This window comes from Rhea pennata, chromosome 5 (genome assembly GCF_028389875.1).
Source record: "Rhea pennata isolate bPtePen1 chromosome 5, bPtePen1.pri, whole genome shotgun sequence".
Classification (NCBI taxonomy): Eukaryota; Metazoa; Chordata; class Aves; order Rheiformes; family Rheidae; genus Rhea; species Rhea pennata.
The window spans coordinates 67,189,417-67,212,735 of NC_084667.1; the positions used below are offsets into that span (position 1 = coordinate 67,189,417).

The 23,319-nt window shown below is 37.6% G+C and overlaps 1 protein-coding gene across 1 annotated transcript; it reads left to right on the forward strand.

The window, feature by feature from the left end:
- Positions 1–773: 773 nt before the first annotated feature.
- On the forward strand, positions 774–23,191 carry SAV1 (salvador family WW domain containing protein 1). Its single transcript, XM_062576634.1, has 5 exons — positions 774–936; positions 2,725–3,171; positions 12,600–12,870; positions 13,472–13,615; positions 21,967–23,191. The coding sequence occupies exons 1-5, from the start codon at positions 843–845 to the stop codon at positions 22,166–22,168; spliced, it is 1,158 nt and encodes a 385-aa protein (XP_062432618.1). The 5' UTR covers positions 774–842; the 3' UTR covers positions 22,169–23,191.
- The last annotated feature ends 128 nt before the right edge of the window (positions 23,192–23,319 follow it).

Below are 23,319 nucleotides of genomic sequence, written 5' to 3' on the forward strand. Positions count from 1 at the left end.
ACAAAATCAATTAAGGGCTAAAAACGTGACGGGATAGCACACCTACCTCTTTCTTTATTTTTAAGCCTTGCCTGTGGTCAGCTTTGGTCATAAAATCCATTCTTTGCCTTTACAAGGAAAACTGAGTGCTTCCCATCTTATCCCTTTCACTAAAATTTATGATTACTGCTAACTGGGAGGTGATGTCTGTGGTGCCCGCGGCCTGTCCCGCGCTGTAACGAGTGGAGGAGAGCCGTGGGCGACCTGAAGCGGGGCCTGCGCACCCATCCCTCGCTCTCCTCCATCCCCAGACGCTGGGATCTCACCCGGGGGCCCGAGCCCTTGTCCCGCTCCGGGTAACGCACGTTGCGAGCCGCTGAGGCGGCGCCGGCCGCCCCTGAGGGGAGACGAGGCTGCGCGCTGCCTCCCCGCCACCTCCCCCCGCGCCGCGCATGCGCACACCCCTCCCCCGCTCGCGGGGGAGCAACGCGCATGCGCCCCTTCCGCTCCCCTCTGCGCGCGCGCTCGCCCGGAGGGCGGAGGCCGCTCTCCCACAAGCCCGCGCGCGCACGGCGGCGGTGAGCGACGCCAACGGCGCGCGCGCGCGCGCGCGTTTCCTCGCGGACACCCCCCAACGCACCCCGCCCTCATGGCCCAACGGCCGGCGCGAGCCGCCGCCGCCCCGCGGCGCTGAGCGCGCTCCCGCCCCGCCCCCCCCCCCCGCGGCGCGCGCAGCCATGCGGGCGCCGAGCAACCGCCGCGCCTGAGGGGGCTGCGGGCCCTGCGGAGCGGCGCGGCGCGGAGCGGCGGGCGGCGCCGGGCATGCGGGCGGCCGCGGTAGCGGTAGCGGGCCGGGAGGTGGGATGCTGTCGCGGAAGAAGACGCGCACGGAGCTCTCCAAGCCGGGCGAGGTGCAGGGCAAGTACGTGAAGAAGGAGACCAGCCCGCTGCTCCGCAGTGAGTGTCGGGGACGGGCGGCCGAGGGCCTTCGTGCGCCGCCGCAGCGCGGCGGGGGGCGGCCCGGCAGAGCCGAGGGGCTGCTCGGAGGTACTTCCCTGATAAACGGGAAGAACCGTCCTGGTGGTAGCGAAAGCTGACAGGTTAAGCCCGAAAGAGAGGCGTATCCGCACTATCACACAGTAAACAAACTTTTTTTTAAAGCTTCTCGGGCCCAGCTTGCTCAGTCTCAACAGGCAAGGGCTGAGGTAAAACAAGCATCATCGAGGTGAACGGAGCAGTTCGACTCTTTCCAAAAGTCGCTATTTTCCCAATCTAGGCTGTGTTCACTGCCAAAAAGTGTGTGTTTTGAAAATGAGATAACCGTGTGCGCCAGTCGCATAAAATCCCTGCGGAAGCAAGACCTCCACTTTCAGCGATGAATCAACTTGGTGAGGTCACTGCTGTATACCTTGACTGCCCTGACCTTCCTCCTGTTAACTTGGCGTTAATGCTGCAGCTTCCTTTTTGCTAGGATTTCGCAGAAGAATGGCTGAAGTTCGCAGAAAGTCTTGAAAACAAACTGCGATTGAAATGCACCGTGCAAGAATTAGTCTTGAGGATTAGCTTTGAGACCACCACTAACAGCGGCTTGGCAGGCACTCGGTTCCTCTGGAAGCCCTTGCTGCACAAACACCCCTTTCCCCAGCCAACAGGCAAATCGTTTAGCAGCCTCTCTCTGATCTCATTAGCATAGACTTTAAACAAAAGGGCTGCTTCCTCCCCCCCATTTAAAGTTTTTGGTGTTTCTAATAGGTTAACACCTTTTACGCAGTTATGCTATTTTCTGTGAGTTAATGAACAGCTATCACATGACTGCTTTTTTAATGACTGTTATAAACCTACTGATCATATGCTATATAATAAAGTATATATATTGTATATATATACTGATTAAACTTACTGATATCACACAGCTTGTGTGATACACTGAAATTTTGCCTTAGGTTATAAGTTGATAAGAGTTTATTTGTAAATAGTAAATAATAGGCATGACTTCCTCAAAAATGAAACTTGTAGTTAGTTCACCTGGAGGAATTCATGCCATTCTGAGAGTAATGGCAAGGAGTATATCACTTACTAGAGGGAAGCAGTGAAATTATATAAATAGTTATCAGTGTTCTTGTGCCGCACCTCTTTAAGTAAAGGAAAAAAATGAAGTATCTTTATGGTCATTTGAGAACTTGTGTGTGCAAAATGACATCGTTTTGCTGACTGTGCTTTGTTATTTGTGGAGAAAACACAAATTTTGTTCCTGGCTCTGTCATGGATTGCTGTAAGCATGTAAGCATTAACATACTCAGTTAGTCTGAGTTCATAAAGATAGTGACCTGATCAGGTAGTAGACTGGTAGCCAGGAAACTTAGATTTTCTTGATGTTTCTGGTTGACAGAGGTGTGAAGCCTGGCTGATGTAGCCACAGTCAAGAGTGTGTGGCATTTTGTTTTAGTTAATTTTTGCAGATGCAGTTGTACTGGCAAAGCTGCGCTCTTCTGGGGACTGTTTCTGTTGTTAGAGGAGGCTAGGATGGTTTTTGTTGTACCAATACAAACTGCAGCGTTAGAGTTGTGCTCGCCTCTGCAGTAGAGGCGCCTCTAAAGGGGTTCTGACTTTTGAGTTTCCCGAATGCCATAGTGCAAATCAGTGTTGTGACTAATGAAATACTTTGTGTAAGTGGAGATGAAATTCTTATTTCTGTGTTTTTGTCTTGTTTTGCTTTTCTTTTTTTCCTGTTTTATCCTGTAACAGATCTGATGCCTTCGTTTATCCGCCATGGTCCAACCATTCCAAGACGAACTGATATCTGTCCTCCTGACTCAAGTTCTTCTGCCTATGTTCCTGGTGGAGATGGAATTGTCTCCAGAAACCAGAGTTTCCTTAGAACTCCAGTTCAGAGGCCACCTCATGAAATAATGAGACGTGAAAGCAACAGATTGTCTGCACCTTCCTATCTTGCAAGAAGTTTAGCTGATGTCCCTAGAGAATATGGCTCTTCCTCCCAGTCTTTTTTAACAGAAGCTAATTCTGCTATGGAAAATGGAGATGCTGGTGCCCGTTGTTATTTTTATGATCATTTTTATGATGCCCAGAGGAGACGTCAGTTAAATGATCGTGTACATGAGGACTACAGGTATTATGAACACAACAGTGATCTTTTCCAGAGGATGTCACAGAATCATGGGAGGCACACTTCAGGTAAATATTGATTTATTGTTTTTTTTATTTTTAATTTCTTAAGAAGACTTTTGCTGCAGAAGGGCTTCTGGATGCTCATGGTCATATATTTTAAATGTAATACTGTATAGGGTAGACCTTTTTGATGACATTTGTTATTTGACGTCACAACTTGTTTACATTTCTTAGAAATTCTAAGAGCTAGATTGTGTGTATTAAAGAGAAGGAAAAATATATTTAAACAATGGATTATTTATAAAATAAATAAGGTAAGCTTGAGCAAGGGGTATTTTTTAATGACCGATATTAGATATCACCAGCTTTGTCAAAAGTTGTATAAATGTTTATTAGATTTGTTTCCTTTAAAAAGTAAGAGTGAACAGATTATGAATTGGTGTGGACAGATTTTCTTACCAACAGAGTAATATTCTGAGGAATACTGTTAACTTAGGTTACTTTATATTTGCATGTAATATTGAGGAAATTGTTTTTGCAGTCTTATTACTTGGAAGCAGGGATTTCATTCATTAGTGGACATCTATTATCATCAAATATGTGTAGAATAAGCAACAGCTCTAAACTAATAACTACAGTTTTAATAAATTTAGGTCAAATAATCAGGGGAAGAATTATTTCTTTGTGTAATTAACAAATTGATATATAATTAGTGGTGAAATTGACTTTTTAGCCCTTGACATTTTTTCTTTTAGTTTGTAATATTTTTTTTAATATATGCCTAACTTTCTCCCTCAGATTCACTGGAACGTGTCTTCATTTTCTAATAGAACGGCAGCATAAGAAAAATCTATTAAATATTTATTTTTAAAGTCTTTGATTTTATCTGTGATGACACTTAATTCTTCTGTGCAGTGTCCTGTTGTGAATCTATTGTTAGGGGGAAAAAAAAAAAAGTCTGAGATCACAGGATTGCCCACAGGAAGGTAACCTTAAAAAATAATTCTACTATATTAAAGTACAGAATATACTAGTGAAATTATGTTCAAGGAGGAGTTAAAGAAACATTATTTAAAAGTTTAAAATGTGTCTTAAGTATGAAATACATCATTAGTTGGTCATTACTTGTAATCTGTTACAAAAAATCGTGACTGTCTAGAACAGTAATTCTGTTAATAAAATTGTCAGCGTTTAAGGCTGTTGACCTTGTGTATGGGATTCTAACCTGACAAAACTTTGTTTTTTTATTACAAAAACCTTTCAATGAATGGTAGCAAAAGAGTAATGCTAGCATTACTGCTGTCAGTTAATAAATTCTAGGATATTAATGTTCAAGGATTATTTTATGCTTTTTTATTTTGCTAAATGCTAAGTAATAATCTGACCTGCCTAGGTTTTGCATGGTACCCATCCATCTATGTCGGTTGTTTCTTCAGTCAGGTACCAAGCACCTGTAAGGGTGTGCTGGGGGACTGCAGGGAGGAGAGGCAGAGGCAGGAGGGGAGGTTTTCCTAAAAGAATCTAACAATTTAACATTCAAAATGACTGTAGTAACAATGTAGACTTCGGAAAGCTTCAAAAAGGTATTACTGCTTTGTACAATTGCAACAATGTTTGTTAAAGTGGAAATAGAGCTCTAGCTATCAGTTCTAGAGTGAAGCTTCGTTGATTTTTAAGACAAACTAAAATACAACTTTACAGTGGCATTTTTTCCCTTTTGACAATGTAGGTTTCTTTTCTAAAAGATTTTTTTTCTCCTGTTTGACTGTGTGCCCTCTTGGTAATTGAAAAACGTGGAGGAGAGATCATTCTGTCATTTGCTCTTACATTTTTACCATTAATAGCTTGAACAAATTTTGTATGCGTTTTGTAGCAGTAACTATAGTAAGGATTTGATCTTATGTATTTGTAGAAGGAAGCAAAATCAGGTGATCTTTTCATCTGCCAAAAAGTATTTCCTTTCTCTGTTTCTCATTTCTTTTCAGAATGAAATAAGAATTCTTATACTCCTTGTCCCATTTTCCTGCAACAATAATGTGGACCTAAATCTGTAGCTTTCACACATCTCAAGAATTGCTGTTACTTTATTTTTTCTGAGTAAAAGAATAATATGGCCAAAAAGAAGAGAACATTAGATTTTTCTTGTTTCTTAGATCTCAATGTTGAACTCCCTTTTATTTGAACTGTCCACTGTCCTCAAGCCTTCAACCTTTCCCTTGAGCTCCATTAACCCTTCTGTAATTTCTGGTTCCCCACCTCCCCCTTTTGCATCTCCAGTATACAGAGACAGGTCTTTTACTTTCATTGTCTTTGTGACCTTGTCTTAGTTATTTTTCCTTACACCTCTCTAATGTAATTTTTGAAGTGTTCCACCTAATCAAAACATTTCTTCAGGATAATCAATGTCTGCCATTTAGAAAATAGCCTAATACCAACAGGTTTATGGTGCAAGTCAGTTTATTAGCTAGAATCTGTAAATGGTGCTTTCTGCCCTTTCCCCTCACACTCCTAAAAGGTCCCCTCAGTTTCTTCTGTTATGATTTGGCTTGACTGCTAAACAAACATTGCCTGATGCACACAAGGTTCATTAATTAATGGTGAGTGATGTTTTGTTTCATATGGGTTATGGCTGATGTGAATTTTGAGAATCAGTGGTCCAGAAACAGAGGTGCATATGAATTTCAGCTTTCAGTCAAAATAAAAATTCCATTCCTTATGATTTTGAGATAACTCAATGTGTTTTAATTGAGATCTTCATACTCAGAAGCATTCAGCAAAGTATGTAAGCAAGCCCTGCAATGTTTCAACAGTTTGTTCTGACAATACTGACACCTTCTTTTGTAGGTGTTTCTCATTGAAGTTGCATTTTCTCTCTGAGTAAGATTCAATTCCCAGTGTCTTTTTCTTATCCACAATAGCTTTGTTTTTAATTAGCAGTCTAGAAGTGCTTTTCCTGGAAAACGTCTTTAGTTTAGACATTCTCTGGATATTTAGCTACCTCTGTGGCATTTCCTGACTTTTTTTTTGTCTGTGTCCGTTTTAAACTTAATTTTAAGAGACTTTACTTGTCTTTCCTCGACATCTCTTTCCTCTCTTCTAGGTTAAAGGTTTGGGGAGGTCTGTGGTTGAAGTTATATCTGCAGTATAGATTGGAACTAACTTGTAACCAAGACCTCAGAGTTATTTGTACCTGTTTGAGCGGTAAGCTACAAAATTCTTACATGTATATGAAAATTGCTGAGATTTAAAATCACAGTATAAGGGACTCTGATGTATTGTAAGTAGTTGACTGATGTAAGAAGAGAAAAACGATTAAACCTATGAACAGTGAATCCAGTGAGCTATAGTGAAAGTAGGTTCATCTCATGTTAAATTCTACCCTTCATAACTGCAAACTGATATTCATGTTTAATATAATAGGAGAGCAAAAGAGAAATAGAAGTTATTAAATGGAACCTATTTAGAGCTCAAGTAGCAGAGTTCTATTAAGTGTAGACGCGTAGTATCTTTTTTTAAAAAAAATTACAATTCCTGCCATTTTCTTCTTTTGTGCTGAATCTGCAGTAATTTCTTTACAGCATACTTTTCAGAGCATTCAAAGTACTTCCTGCCATTTCCTATTTGTGAATTTATGCTTACTTGGAATGTCCTATTCTCTTTGACAAATGACATACTTGTGTTCAGTGTTCTAATTACACAAGCACCTCTGGAAGTTTTGGGGTGGGTTAAGAAAGCATAGAGACTGCAGATCTATCTAAACATGATTAGTTAATTAAATAGCAAATATATATATATATATATATATATATATATATATAATTTACCCTCTTAAAATTAAACAGTTTGTTTATCTTCTCTTCCTGTTCCTTATCCTGTTTTGGAGAGGGGAAGAGAGGATTTTAGCATCTTGAGGGAACAGGGAGAAAACACTTTCAAGACAATTGACCTAATTAAAGACAGATATGAAGGCCTTTCGGTTGGCTAGATTTGTTCTGCAATACTTGATGTTGGTTAAAGCTAGTGGTGGGGAGCTTATAGGCTCTAGAACTACTCTGCCTGCCTCAGCTCTGTGTCAAATAAACAGTTACAAAGTGAGGCTTTCTCTTCAGTGTGTCTGCTCTTTTCCCTTTATACTGAATTGCTCTGCTGGCATGATTTTTCTCCCGTGTTTTCCACCACCACTGTTCACAAACTGAAGAACTGTCCTTTGACCTGGGGACTTTTCCTCTTTCTCAGAATCTTAGGACTCTTTCCAGGCACAAAGCATTTACAAAAAAAAAACAAAAAAAAAAAAACCACAACTTTGTTGGACTAAAAAAAATCAGTAACACATATCACTGTTTTATTTGTTCCATATTAACGTCTGAGAACCTTGCTTTGATTGAGGAAGACGCTACATATTTTTCACCTTTGTGGCATTGTTAGCTTAAGATACAGTTCTGAGGGAATATTAAATGAAAGATCTCTTTATATTAATATTTTATATTACACTAGAATATGGTGTTCAAAATTCAAGTTTGGGTTCTGTTATTAGGCTACCTGATTTGCTGAAGGTGTTGAGAATGAGGCTGAGTATCAGGCCTAGCCTAAATTAAAATTCTGACTATTTTAGACCTTCTTAATGCTACTGCTAATAAAATGGCCTCTGTTCCTTTGCACTTTATTTTTTAAAAATGGTGAGAATTTACACAGTGATATTCCTAAGCAAGTAAACTGCACTGAATAGGATTTTCTTTTGTTTTGGAACATCATATAATACCTTCAGACCTAGCTGCTGTTAATTCAGAAGCTTAAACTGAAGGTAATGTATTTTACAAGAGACAAAAAAAAAAAGAAAAAGAAAAAAAAAAGAAAAGAAAAAAAGAAAGAAAAAGGCAGCAAAGCTACAAATGATGTTAAACATGTTAAACATTGATGTTCCTTAAAAGCAATAGCTGAAGCAAAAAAAAAAAAAAAAAAAAAAAAAAAAAAAAAAAACCAGGATGCAAGCTGAAAATTATTTGCAGCTCAATAAATTTAAATGTATTAGTGACTGTTCTTGATATTTAATAGTGCTACTTAGAGTAGTTTGTAAACAGTAGTGCTTATCCCTAAGCAGAGTAAAGGAGACTTAACATTTGGAAAAATATCATTTAAACAATCCTATGTCTTGGGAAAGCAGGAAAAATGAGAATTTCTGCCTTGTCATATCCATTATAAAAGTATGTGAACAAAAAAACCCTGAGTAGTTACAGTGAAGGAGTTAGGGTAATTGGAAATATACTAATCTATGATAGGGATCATATTTCCATTAAGAGGGAAATTATTTTACAGTAGATGTTTTGATAAGCTTAGATTGAGCTACAAGTTATTTTTTTTCTTTTCTGTAGATAATTTTGCATTGTATTGTCTAAATCAACCACCAGTTTGTGATTCAGGGAATATCCTTAGTGTTTAGAGTAATTCCTGTGTGAAGCTTTGGGCTACTCTGAAAATGTTTTAGAGCTAAGATCTTACCTGAAATTTAAACAGAGAATATTATCGTACTTCATTGAGTGGTATTACATAGGAAAGGTAATGTTCACAGTAGATGGTTTCAGGCAGTCTTGAAGTTAAATATCATAGCTCCTGTAACTTTCTTCTTTAGTTAACACTTCGGAAAAGATCAAATGTGAAGTTAGTGCTGTCTGGTCTCTTGTTGATGTTTACAGGTGTATAGATCTGAAAGTAGATTCTCATCTTCTGTCATTGTTCTAAATCGTAGTAGAGACTATTCTTACATGTGCGTTTACTCTCCCTTGAAGGAAGCACCTGCTGAATTTTATAAGAACTTATTTTAATCTTTAGTAACTCTAATTACACAAAAAAAAATGTTTAAATTATAGTAGTTGCTGATTTGAAGACCATGGTTTGATCATCATAAGACACACATTGGTTATTACCTGACCTCATAAAAATTCCAGTGCCCAGAATGTTTCGATATGATCTGTGATTGTGCATTTTAACGGAAAAAAAGCTCCACAGTACTATATATGATAATCTATAACACAAAGTATTTACAACTGTTTGCTTATGAATATGGCACTCAATTTTGTAATTAGAACTTGCTAGGTATAGCAGTTTAGAACACTGTTCAAAATTGTTGATTTATATATCTGTGCAAGTTTATTCAGCAGTACACACCTCTGCTCCTTCATGTATGAAGTAAAAATGGCAAAATAAATGTATAATGTATTTGAGGTCTGATATTTTTGCTCTTTTTATCTTGGGATGTAAAAAAAAATAATACTGAGGCTTAATGAAGCCATATGGCTATAATTTATTGCTTGTACAAACATAAAGCTCCTAACGTTGCCTTTCAATTGGATTAGCCATTGCTTTTAGCCTGCTTTCTAGGTAATTTATCTGCGCAGTCAGGTTCAGATTTTCCTGTTGCCTGATTCCAGCTCCCCATTTTGTTTGGCTTTTGTATCAAAAGACATAAACTTTTTGCCAAGAGAACTTCCAGTTCAGAGGAGTGACATATATGTCATTCTGGCTTGTGCGACTTTAATACCAACTTTCAAATGTTAGAAAACATTAACCTTTATCCCAAGGAAGAAGAATATTGTATCTGTATGTGCTGCTGGAATCATGCTAGAATTTAAGTGGGAGGAATTGTAACAAAAATATGCACATGTGCTGGTTTTAGCAGTGAATAGAAAAATGTGTTTGTACCATTGTGGAAGTTCTTTCCCAGAGTCAAGTTTGTATGTTCAGATCTTCTCATGATGGTCATTGTTTTTTATATTTACATGAAATTACAACACAGCAGTCCAGTTAATTGGAGAAAATACTGAACTTGTTTATCCGAAGTGCAGCATCTTTTCAAGAAGCTTAAATGTTTGTAGTTTGTCATTGGAATGAAAACAAACAGAACGACATAACTGTAGCTAAGGCCTGAAATAGTCTTGCTAGCCCCAGTACTGCTAAAGGTCAGGAAGCCTGTAGGATATTTCTGCTCACTGGAAGTAAAGGTCTAGGTTGCTTAATCCTAATGAGAGATGGGAACTAAATCATGAACATAACTTGTAACTTTCCTTTATAAAACTAACAAACAGGTGAATACTCTTAAGAAGAGGAAATAGTGCAAGGCCAAATAGATCAAAACATGAAAAGGCTAGAAATAGATTTGTAGATGAGTACAAATGTTTTAAAGAGCAGTAGGCAATAGGAAGAAAGTGTTGACATTTTTTTTGCTGCCTTTCCTGTTATTTTATTATTGCAGACTGTTACCTTTTTTATGTAAGGTGGTACTTATAATAGATAACATCCCTCAGAGAGCATGCTATATTGTGTATATGTTGTTGGAAGGGTCTATTCCCAGTCACAAATTAGAGTTGGGGTATGAAATTGCCTGAGCAATAAGTAGCTTCGCTGGTGTGCTCTCTCACTACTTAAGTATCCCTGTTGTCTTTCTGAATTAATAAAAAAAAAAAATGCCCCAAATTTCTTTTTAATATTATCTTTTAGATAGGTTGTGCCTTTTCCTTTTACTCTCAAAAATAAATGCACAAAAATGTTATTTCTGAAAAACAGAAGCAAAGCAGTGTTTTCCTCAATCTGTAAACATGGTTGTAATGGAATCAACTTCTGACTTCCAAGAAAGTGGAAAAAGTAGTTTCCCTACCCCTTCTACTGGGTTATCGGAAATAGTAGTACAGCAACTTTGGGAAATACAGTAATTCAATAGATGTCTTTTCATCCTGCAATTAAATACAATTTGAATTTCTTTAAAGCCAGATACTACTTACCTGTAAAACTTCAGGTAACTGAAGGAATTTACTTAATACTTCAAGGATAAAAGTGTTGAATTTGGGCCAGCAGTTTCAGTGGGTAGCAGACTTCGAAGAAATGAAGTAATGACCTGAGAAATTCTTGATTATGTCCCTTAGATCTTTTTTTTTTTTAATATCTGTAATGATTTTATTTTGGCTGGAGAATTATTTTTATGGCTTTTATTTCAGCTATCTTCCTAACTATCCACAGTACGTAGAGGAAACAAATTTGGAATGATGTCTCTTCAGTATGTCTCAGCAGCCAACACATTTCAGTAATATAAAATAGTAATATAAAAACCGTGTGAATCTTGCAACAAAGTATTTTAAAATGATAGTAAACAGCTTTTTAAACCAACTGTTTCATTATAAATCATGAATGTGCTGTGTTTTCTAGGGCAAAGGTTGGAATTTAATTGCCTCCTTTCAGTTCCCCTGCCCCAAATTCACTTAACCTGGGCTCTAATTTTCCCTTTTCCGGAGAAACTCTTCTCCTAGTACAGTGCTCTCTTGCTGAAGAGTGCTGTAAGTTATAATTTTTCTATGTGCCTCATTAGCACTATGAAATGTAGGTACTTAGTACTAGAAAAGAACAAGATGTAGAAAAGCAGATAAACAGCCTGCTACACCAGGAAATCCTGCCAAGACTTGTGGGAGGAAGGGAAAAAAGGTGAGGGAAGAAGACACCAAAAGGTTATATGACTTGCTCTGGACAAAAGGTCTCTATATCGTGTCTGGATTGCAGTCAGAAGGCATGGCTGGCTCACCCATCACTGTATATAAAAGTATCCGTGCTTGTCAGACTGGCTAGCAAAGAAGACCTGGCAACATGAACTTGTTTTTTGCTGAGTATGACCAAGTATGCCGAGTATGGATGGCCTGCAAAGGATTTGGGCAAGATCCTGTGTGGATCCATATTTTCTATTATTACTGAAAACACTTTTTGTCTATGATTGGAAGTGCTTCAGTAAGATCTGTCACTAACCATATTTGCTCTGCTGTTTTGGTTTCCCTCTTTCTTTTACTGTTCTTGACTAGCTAATCTGTTGAGTGATTTTTCTAGACAGTTGTAGTTTCTGACTCTAACTAGAAAAAGAAATAGCTGTTACTTTGTCATAGGTAAATAGTATTGATGCAGCTGTAATGGCATAGTAACATAAACTGTCACTGAGATACAGCTTTAACATTGATATTCTTTTGTCAGCTCTCTAGTCAGCAAATTAAGACAATAATAATAGCTTCATCTCTGTTATAAGATGATGTTATGAGATGTTATGTTATGCTAACACTGGTCCCTAATTGAAGAAGCAAGTAACTGACTCTAAAGGAAGGTAGGCACTGATCTCCAAAGATACTTTAACATTTCAGTGGATGCCAATATAACTACAGTGCTATTCAGCTGTGTTCTTTCTGGTGAATGCAGAGTTCCTGACTGGAATTGTGTTACAGAAACAAAACTCTGTTTATGGACTGGGAGGAGAGCAAAAGTAAAAGAGATTTAACAGGAAATAGCTATTTTGATTTGTATCTGTTTTTTCTTATACTAATGTGGAAACATATACATTGTAGGCGTCACCGTATTGGTCAAAGTTGATGATACTGTGCCTGGTCTAGTTAACATGAAAAATGTTAACTTTGTACATAAATGTTAATTTGGGGTGCTATCATTTTAGCTCATCATTGTTTTTCCTTTTTTAGGCATTGGGAGAGTTGCTGCTACATCTCTAGGAAATTTAACAAATCATAATTCTGAAGATTTACCTCTTCCTCCTGGCTGGTCAGTGGACTGGACTATTAGAGGAAGGAAATACTATATAGATCATAACACTAATACAACTCATTGGAGCCATCCACTCGAGCGTGAGGGGCTGCCTCCAGGGTGGGAGAGAGTTGAGTCAGCAGAATTTGGAGTGTATTATGTAGATCACATCAATAAAAGAGCTCAGTACAAACATCCTTGTGCTCCCAGGTATGATATCAGTCTTGTATATATGATTTTTTTTTCTTTTTCTAATGCAGTTAAAATACAACTGTTCTTGCCTCATATGTAGTATATCTACAACTTCTTAATTCCAGAAGTAAGCTTTACTGTTTTTTGACTAATATTTTTCAAAGTTGTAATTGTTAGTTTTTGTCTGATCTGTTGTATCTTAAGTTTAGAAACAGAATATTGTTCCTAACTCACTAGAACAAAGCAACTGTTCTCTTCAGCTATCAGTAAAACAACAAAGTTGCTGAGAACAGAAGTGAATTGCAGGCCAAAAAGAAACTTAATCTTATGTTTCAGGAGACTATCTGAACAAGTAACATAGCTTCATACTGAACTGTGAATTAACTTTTTTCTAGAATGAAAATACATATTTTAGCTGCGTATAATATAGAGGTAGAATAACGTCAGTATTCTCCAAACCCTAGCAGTTAGTTTCTGCTATTTCAGAACTTTTCACTCTTAACTAACACACAGATTAATATATGCTAAGGCGGATGATGCAAAGATAACAATTTAACGATATTAGTGTGCCTAATTTATTGCTCAGAGGTTACTGAATTTGTCTGTTTCCTTTGTACAGTGTTCCCCGTTATGACCAGCCTCCCCCAGTGACTTATCAGCCGCAGCAAGCTGAGAGAAGCCAGCCTCTCCTTGTCCCTGCAAATCCCTACCACACTGCAGAAATTCCAGACTGGTTGCAGGTCTATGCTAGGGCTCCTGTAAAGTGAGTATTTTTTCTGTGCACTTCACAGCAAATTACATCTGTACAGTTTAGAAGAAAAAACGAATTAATTTTGATGACTAAAAATAGAACTTCAGCTGATACCCATTTGTTAATTGCATAAGAACTATCATTGTCGCTAGATGAGGAAGCCGTACCAGATGTTCTCAGACCAGAAACGTGATAAAAAGTAGGTGTAATGATGTCCACAGCCTGTAAATGAATTAGTGAAGTTGGCACAAAGATATATAACCCGTTATTCCTTTCCCAAAAACAGCTAGTGCCTGGTAAGAATACTTGACACTTTATTCTTATAGTGAAAACCAGTAACTGTGAAATAAGCTTCTCTCTTCTGTATTATTTCTGTCATCTTATCAAAAGATTAGAATCCATTTCATCACATTAGTCTGCTTTGTATTAGGCATTACTTGAAACCGTCAGAGTACCTCTTGTATTAACATGACTTGCAGAATGCTACACTTAGACTTGGGAGGATGTGATTTACTTTCAGTATATTTGTGAGAATGGGGCCATGTGGTTTATAAAGTATAAATATCTTAAATATTTTTAGGACATTAACTCCTTAAAGTGTATCTTACCTTTTTAGAAAAATCTATATTAATTGTCCTTTGAAGTTATGAATTTTGCATCAGACTGAAATCTACATTTTTACCCAAAAAACATGATTACTACCAATTACTACTGAGTGATAGTTAAGTCTTTTTTTCTTCTTCTTCCAAGAAATAATGCCGTAGAAACAGGAGTCTTTCCTCCAAGAATGATTTGAATCTGCATAATCAAACAAATCACATTTTCTGCTGGATTCAACTCTGCAGAAGAATAACACTAAATAGAAAAGCGTTTAAACAAATCCAGATAGGATTTTAATAATTATGAAATTATGTACTCATGAAAAGAGAATATGGAAGAAGTGTTTAAATTTTACAGCAACGAACAGTCTGTAGTTAAAAGTTCACAGACTGTATATGTCATTCACTGACTTCCCCTGAAAATCCACTTTTTTTAGCTGTATCTAGTAACTATAATTTGAATGGGTTTTATAACTTTTTGTGGCTGCTAAGCTTGCCAGCAGCCCATAAAGATTTAAATCCAGCAGTATACTTGTGCATCAGGGGCATACTAAGTTCCTGAAACTTACAGGAGAACTTGTTTCCTAGAAATACTTCTAGGTTTTGGCTGCAACTGCATTTCTTTATTTAGGCCTTTGACACATCCAAACAATTCAATTTGAAATATTTTGGCCTGTGTTTGATGGATTCTTGTTGGCACTTCTCTCGAAACTTGAGAATAAACAGTTTAATGTTTTGAGGAATTTCTTTACATCTAGTTGGTTGAGAAAATTTTTAAAATGTCTAATTCATACGAACAGTTAAAATACTATTCACATAGTTAAGAGGAATCAAAAATCTTATATGTTGCAGTATCCTTTTAACGTTATTCCATTAAATAAGTGCTGGTAGTAAATACGACTATTCATTTTATTGCAGCTCACAATGACTTATTCTCAAACATTTGTGTGAAGAAGCTAGTTCTGTGTTACACTAATACTAGATTGTCAAAAGCAGTTATGTTAAGGCTTGAGAAAACAAGCCAGTAACGTTTACTTCAAATTCTTCAACAATATTGACCAAAAACTCACGAGTACCAGAGTTGTGTGCATATCCTCCAGCGCTTTGGTGTGTAAATGAAAGTAATCGGGCAATATGTTTTCATGGTGATAGTGGAGGGATACCTTTTGCCGTTTGAAATTTACTGTGATATCTGTTGATCAATGGTAGTTAATCAACTACTACTAGTTTTCCATTGAAATAATTTTGGTATGTTTTGTTACAATTTGTTACTTACATCTGTGACTGTAATTTCAGATTTAGGTGAGGTTTAGGTCAGTCATTGCTGAGTAGCAAAAATATCTATTAGCTTTATTTTGTACAGTTTCTCTAAAGAATGAGAACTCTGGCCACTGAAAAAAGCTAATGGGGATGTTGGCAGATGTTAGCTAAACCATTTTCCTGTTTTAGCAAAAAATTATCAAGCTGTTAAGAACAAAAAGAAAATTTAACTCACTAGACAACGGAGAGGCTTTGGCTAACTATAACTTGAGGTAGCGATCTGCAGTATCAGAACATTGTTGACACCTTGATGTACCCCTTTCCCTCCTCTTCCTGTTTCTGGTTAGTCCCTGGATGTGAAGGTTTGTTTGGAGAGCGTAAGGGCAGTCATCAACAGTGAAGTCAAGAGTCTTGCTTGTGTTTAAGCACTTGCTAGTTTCTAAAAGTGAAAGTTTTGCCACCTTTCTCAGTTATGGAGACCAGTGTGGTAAGTGTTTGTTATGCCAGATGCATGTATGGGACTTTGAGGGTGAGCAGACTGGAAGTGCCTGCCTTGAATGGAAGATTCTGGTTCAGATTCATCCCCTGCTTTTGTTGGAGCAAGGATCAGCAATCAGGTCTTTCATCTTCTAGCACTAATCAGTAGACTTAATATTCTGAGTAAGTCACTCTCTCTTATGCTGAAAGCATCTTATTTTGTATTAAATACCTGTTAGCTACTGAAAACACTGGAATCCGGGTCTTTTGGCAGAGTGTCCTATCTAGTAAGCTCTTCCCTTTTCATCCAGGAAGGAAGGGACCTATGCTTTGCAGGAGTTTTATACCGACTAACTTGCTTTCTCCCCTCCATTTCTGGCTTGTGACTGTTTGTCCTTCTAGAAAATGTCTAGATGTCTAGGTGGGTGTTTAGGGAGTCTTGGGCTTAGGCATTTGTATTCTTTGTGTCCTGCTCCACTAGGCGTCACAATGCTGAATGTTCCTAAACTATGGTCTTTTTTTGGATTTTTGGATTTGCCCCATTTTAACAATTGATTAATCACTTTTCAGGGTTAAAATGTATGAATACAATAAGAATGGGTGCTGTTGTCTTTAATGTGTGATGTAATAGCACTAGACTGATTGATGACTAAGTTTGCAACCCTTTCTAAAAATGAAGTATTGTCCAAAGATACAGGAAACTTGTTACGTAAAATGCTTGGAAGCCCTAACCTAGGATGTCCTACCAAATGTAAAAAGCCAAAAAAATGTTAGTATGTATGAATGATGATGTACCAGCCCCAGTGACATGATAAATGCTATTAAAACATACAAGGAGACCGTATTTCAAAGTGATGGCAGTTACTGGGGGCAATAGGGATCAAGAAGCTGAAGTGAATTGTAAAGAGCAGGCAACTCTTAATGTAGCCAGCCTTTTGACTGCCTTCCCCCCTACCCCGTTAGAGTAATGCAATGTTTATGTGGCATCAGACAGTATATAAGCTATGAAACTAGCAGTGTTGACTTACTAAGATGGCTACTGTTTGAAGAGTATTGTCACAAACAGAGACCTCTTAATCGTTATTTAAAGACACCAGGAGTTTTGAATGAGCCCGTTCCTGCTAAGCCACTGTTAGTGGCTTAATCTTTAATTGGACTTCTTCCTCCACTCAACACTTCCTTTGATGGTTGAAAGTGAAGCCCTCATATTGAAGGCAAACCTGATGTGCTAATTTTCTCAAGAGACTGTCAACACTGACAGGTAGTAAAGAGCTAAAGAGCCAAGGTTTTAGCCAATCTGCAGTCCTTCCTTAAAAAAGAGGGTGATTTGTTCTAAGCTGCAGGACCCAGGAAACCTGCAAACACGCAATTGCCACTGATGTAACATTGTTTCCCTTCCTGCTTATGTTGCAGTGTTTCTGCCTTAATAAGAAATAATCTTTCCACTGAGAATCAATGTGGCTGTGGAGTATATTTTAATAAATGTCATTGACCCAGAACATATGAATGTGAATCAGTATAGAATGAGTCATGAGAAAGCCTGCTGCAGTTGAATCCAGTATATAAAGAGTAGAAAAGGTGTCTAGAAGAAAAGATGTCTTTCACTAAGTAATTAAGTACTTAAGGGGGAAAAAAAAAACACAAAACACTGTGCTTGACAAAAACTCAAAAGCAACAGCTTGCTGTCTATGTCTTTGCGGAGTTTGATCTCCATATTGACAGCTACAGTTGTTTGCTTTGCTTTTTAGCAGTACAGTACTGTCAAGAGTCTGAGTAATTTTAGATAGTATAGAAACTGTGATGTTTAAGAAGGTTATAGAAGTTGTGATTATTTCTTCATTTTTAACTTCTTAAAATTTTCCGAATTCTAAATTTCCCAGTTTTCTTTAAATTTCTGAAAAGCCTCTTCAGTGATCGTCTGTATGCTTTACTGATGCACGCAGCCTTCTTTTGAATGTGCCTTTTCAATATATAAAATAGTTTATTTGCGTAACTTTGAAATTTTGATTTCAGCCTCACCACTCAAGTAAATGTATTTTCTGATGTAATTTACTTAGATCAAATACTTTTGTTTATTCACTGGGCATTTTTTATCTTTTAATATCTGTAGCAGTCTGTTAGATCTATAGCATACTTCAAAATTAAGAAAATCAGATTGTAAATTAATTGTTTGTGTTTGCAAGCACTAGGGAAACAGGAAATAATGAGTGGTATTGCAATAAGCATGTAAATACATCAGGGCTTTCTGTTATCAAAATAATGTAGCACTAAAATGCGAGTTGCAGAGCAATATTTGAATCAAACAAAATCCAGAACTGAAACTGGGCTGGAGTAGGGCTTTTTCCTCAACTAGCTGAGGGAATTCTGCCAGCTGTGCTATTTGTGGAGCTTGCCAGGCCCATGCCAAGACACTCCGTGCTGCAGGAGTCCCCTTTCCGCTCCTTTTCCAGGGATGGCACTAGACCCTCTGCTCATTTTGGGGTGATATTCTCAAAGTTCTCTCACACACCAGCAGCACTGGAAGGATGTAGCACTCTTCATCCCTTTTTCTCAGCAGAGCAGCTTTGGAACCTGCAGCACTCTTACCTCCAATATATTTCACCTAAAAACATCTATTTTATCTGTAGACTCACAATGTTCTGAAAAAAAAAAAAAAAAAAAAGAAAAAAGGTTAGAAGTTGTCCTTCTTCCAATGTTTTCATAAAGCTTCGTATTTTTCTCCAGGTTTGGGTAGACTCAGGTTAGCCCAAATATCCCTGCAATGAGTACTGTGCTTACAGTTGCTTCATACATTGCTTCAATGTCCCTTGATTTTTTCAGAGCTTTGGGATGTGTGTGTGTTCTTAAAACCAGGCAGGTCTCTTTGCATCTGCTGGCTGAGCACACTTCACCCTGCCAGACTTTTCTGGTCCTCACACTGAGGTGGAAGGAAACCGTCAAAGAGAACAGCTGATTTATTTTAAGTGTTGGTATATATCCGCTATCTGAAGCTGTTGTACTTCTCTCTTCAAGCATGTAAGAGTATGTCTGCCCTGTGGCCTGCTACATTTCTGCTTGACTAGTGTGCTGACTGATACAAGCCAGATCCCAATCAGTAGTCACGTAGACACGTAAGCACGTTTCTGAGCCCGAAATAATGTGTGGTGAGCTTGCTCACCATGACAGTCATCTTACTATTGGTCCAGCATCACCTTTTTTTTTGTAATAATTTCAATTACTAGCTCCTTGCAGAATACCCTGAATGCCAACATCTCCTGCTTAATATCCTCCCAGATTTACTCTCCTGCAGGATGTGGTAGTAGCATGTTGCTGGATATCTGGCAGATGCATGAGCAGAGCCTCTTAAATCCTACCTCTGTAACACTACCATGATTTTCTTGAAAAACTTTGTAGAAATGCTCATTTTGTGCTAGGGCCTTTGAAATCCTCCCCTACCTCTCGCAGAAAAAGAGGTACGTTCAGAAAAAGTAATGAAGAAAAATTCTTGCCTTCTTGGATGGAGGATAGAGATACAGGTTTGAGAAGCAGTCAGACCTCCATATGGTTTGATCTGATGGCAGTTAAAAGTGACCAGTTGAAATGCAGAATGTATTGGAAAATACATGGACGGGTGTTTTAAGGTTCTCACTGAAAACTTATGGAAAGGTGAGTTGTGTTTACATCGACAGCCTTTATTCTGGTGCTTCTCTCTTTAATAGGGTTGGATAGTTTGTGTAGTTTATACAAAATAGTAAATGAAATTATTATAGACATTAAATTTGGGAAATACTGAGCCGTATGTGTTGTAAAAGATTAACAGCACAAATTCTGAAGAATTTTTATGGCATAAAAGAGAGTCACTGATGTATAATTGAGTAAACCTCTCTAAACCAGATTTTATTTGACAAGCAATCTAGTTCCCTTCTAGACCTTAAAGAGTGCCAATTTTGATTGTGGAAAATTACTTGCAGGAGAAACGGCAGAGCCTTGATTAGTCACAAGTTACTTGGCAGTTACAACATAAAATGCAGCCTTCAGGAAACTTCTGCTAAATTGAGCTCCACCGCTGAAACAAGGAAGGCTTGAAGAGACTTGTATTATGTTAAGTTCTGTGTGTGTGTTTATGTGTGTATATATGTTTATATGCAAATATAAAATGTCAGCAACTTTGATATCCAAAAGGTCTGATCATCAAGGGATGTTTAAAATCCTCCAGAAAATGAAGAAAGCGCTAGAAATATAAAGAGTAATTCAAAATTGTTCTATACTGAAAAAAACAAACAAAAAGCTAGTGATCACTGACAGTAACTGTAAGCTTTTGTAAGAAAAGCAGTGATAAGTTTAGTATAGGAGAGCATAAGACTTATAGAATAAAAGACTAAATATACTTAGCCAGCAGTTGTCTAACTTGGGAGTATTTATAGCGGTTGGTAGCATTCAGAAGCATTCTTAATATATTGTTTTTCCTAGCTTGTGGATTGATGTTACACTTCCACTTTACCTTGCAGTTTGTGTTAATGTACCTTGCCCTTCCTCTTGGAGGATGATTAGTTTGTCTTTTAGCAAAGCTTATCTATATGTAGCCCTCTTCTTACGGTACCTGTTCATATTTTCTTAGCAAACTTCCACATTTTGCAGCTTATTATTGACTAGTGTCTGTTTTCCCCATCGAAGAAAGCATTGACAGTATGCATATCTTTTTTTGGTTCCTTATTTGACTTTTGCTTGCTTTTGAATCCTCCTCTTAAATGATGTTGGGCTATGAATGAGGCTTTAAAAATCCCTTTAGTCTTTCTTGCTTTGTTTATGTGGACAGCATCTCAGACTGCAATCAGTTACTTCTAAGTTGTTTGATCACTATTTACCACAGGTATTGGAGTCATCACAGAGGGGTTTATATGCAGAGAACAGGCTGAGGTAGGGAGTGAAATGCTGTGTGTAATCCTGTAAAACCAGAAGAGAGCAGGATCTGAGGATGACCCACACTGCTATATTTTGCTTTGCCCAACCAACTCCTTGTAGCTGCTGGAACTGGGAAGAAGTGTAACAGCCTTTACTCATAGCTGTTTGACTTCATAGTTGAGTTTGTTTTTATCTCCTGATGAGAGCTAGACAGACTTCTAAAGGACAAGTTCTACGGACAGTGCCAAAGTAGTTTGCAGACGGTTGCTTTTCAGACTGCCTCCCCTTCGCACATCTGTCTTCATGAGACTTCCCTGGAGCCACAGCAGCCTGGGTTTTGTGTTGTTTTTCTTCCAGTGTGGGGAGTAAGAACATCTGTAACTTAACTGCCAGTGCCCTCCTTTGACAGCCCTCACCACTTCTCCACTTAACCTCCATGGCCGATGGGTTGCTGCCAATAATAAAGGACAGTTAGGACATCTCTTACTAGTGTAAATATTTGTAGCTGGTAATAATGGCCTGATCTTACTTCTCCCTCCCTATAGCCCTCACTGATGCTATCTAATCCCTTCCACATGCACCCTTTTATGATCCTATGGGGTTCATGACCTACAGTTTGAGACACACTGATTTAGCTAACTAACCAAGAACAGAGTGCTCGTTAAGGCTGGAACAAGACTGCCTTGAAAACAAAAATGTGTTATGAGTGAAGACTTGCAGTCTTCTGCCTTCTGGGAGGTACTTACTTGGGAGTATTAGGGTAAGCTGTTAAAATAATTTATTTTTTCAATGTTACTCTAACTGTAAAAGATGTTTTACTGTATGCTTCCAAAGTGCATTTTCTGCTTTGATTTATGCTAATCAGTTAATGGGATCTTTGGTATTTCTAGAATTTATTGTTGCAAAGTTTTAGTGTTGCAAAATTTTGTTTTATGAGTGATTCTTCAGTTTAGCTTTAAGTGATATTTCTCCAACTCTGAGACAAAACTGTCTTTAGGAGCTAATTGCCATAAGATTTCTTCATATAAAATTGGCTAATCAATGTATATAGCTAGATTTTTTTTTCTCAAAGGAAAAAAGACAGCAAAAAATGTTGTGTACTTGCTTGCAATGGCATGTAGATAACCATCTTGTATATCAAAACAGATACGATCACATTCTGAAGTGGGAACTCTTCCAGCTAGCGGACCTGGATACGTACCAGGGAATGTTGAAGCTGCTCTTTATGAAAGAACTGGAACGAATTGTTAAGCTGTATGAAGCATACAGGCAGGCCCTTCTCACTGAGCTGGAGAATCGCAAGCAAAGACAGCAGTGGTATGCCCAGCAGCACGGCAAGAATTTTTAAGCTAACAACTTTTTTTTTAATAGACTTTTATGAGGACACTAAGAGCTTTAAAAGGTTTTCATACTTAAAACTATGAACAAGTGCTTTGGTTGAAGAGGCAGCTTATTTTTGTTGATGTTGCACCTTTGTTATTATCCTCTTGAATATTTTTCTACATGTATTATGTATTGTTTATAAAAATGAAAAATGTTTGTTAATCTTTTTTTCCATATGAAAACTAGTTTATTATTCTGAAAACCAGCGTGGAGTTTAATCAGAGACTTGATTCTGTTTTCTTCTTCTAGCAGTCAGCTGTATTATTAAGAAGCTGAGTATATATTTTTAAATGGCAGTAGATGCAATTATATTAAGTGTCCAGGATGCAAAACATTGTTAAAATCCAAATTAATAATTCAGTTTATTTTCCTTGGGATTTTGTATCCCTCTCTCCAGAGGTCTGTTCTTTGTTTACAGCTTTAATGTACAGAACACTGATACTGTTACTTTTCAATAACAACTAGTACTATAACCATACAGAAGCAGATTTGATCAAATCTGAGCAAAATGCTTCATGTAAGTGAAGTATGAGTTGCCTTATTTTTTACTTTGTTTAATGCATTATTACTTTAGATTTACTACTAGTTTTCACAGAAATTAGCCAGAGGGCAAAATACTCGTACCTTCTTAAAGACCAAGATTTCTAAGTGAACTTTTCCTAGGTTTTAAATGCTGAGTAAACTGCATTTTATGAAACCTGGTCACATGGGATCGTAATAGAATTGTCTAACCAACTTACCAACCAGCTGTACCTTACCATGGGAAAAAAAATCAGGGATGTAACAGCAATTTTTTTTTTACTGAGCTTTGTCTTGTAATAAAGTTTCCTTACATGGGAAAATTTTTAATTGTACTGTTACCCTCTCCAACATTTTCATTTGGTTCATTGAATGTCCTGAAATGTTATTTATGGATTCCTTTTAGTGCAATAAACATTGTTGCAGACAAAAAATACATTTCTTGTAAATCCTATTAATCAATAAAAATCTTTGTTTAATGAGTGAAAAGGGTGAGATCAACTGATTTTTTGTCTTTTAAAAGGTCAAATAAAATGTTTTTTACAACCAAAAAAAGAATCTGATCACAGGCAGTTATCAGTAACGAGGTTCTCTGTG

Bases quoted from the DNA above. Each gene is read 5' to 3' on its own strand.
- SAV1 (XM_062576634.1), top strand. From the start codon at position 843: ATGCTGTCGCGGAAGAAGACGCGCACGGAGCTCTCCAAGCCGGGCGAG. The intron at 3,172-12,599 runs GTAAATATTGAT...TTCCTTTTTTAG, and splicing joins TCATGGGAGGCACACTTCAG to GCATTGGGAGAGTTGCTGCT. The intron at 12,871-13,471 runs GTATGATATCAG...TCCTTTGTACAG, and splicing joins AAACATCCTTGTGCTCCCAG to TGTTCCCCGTTATGACCAGC.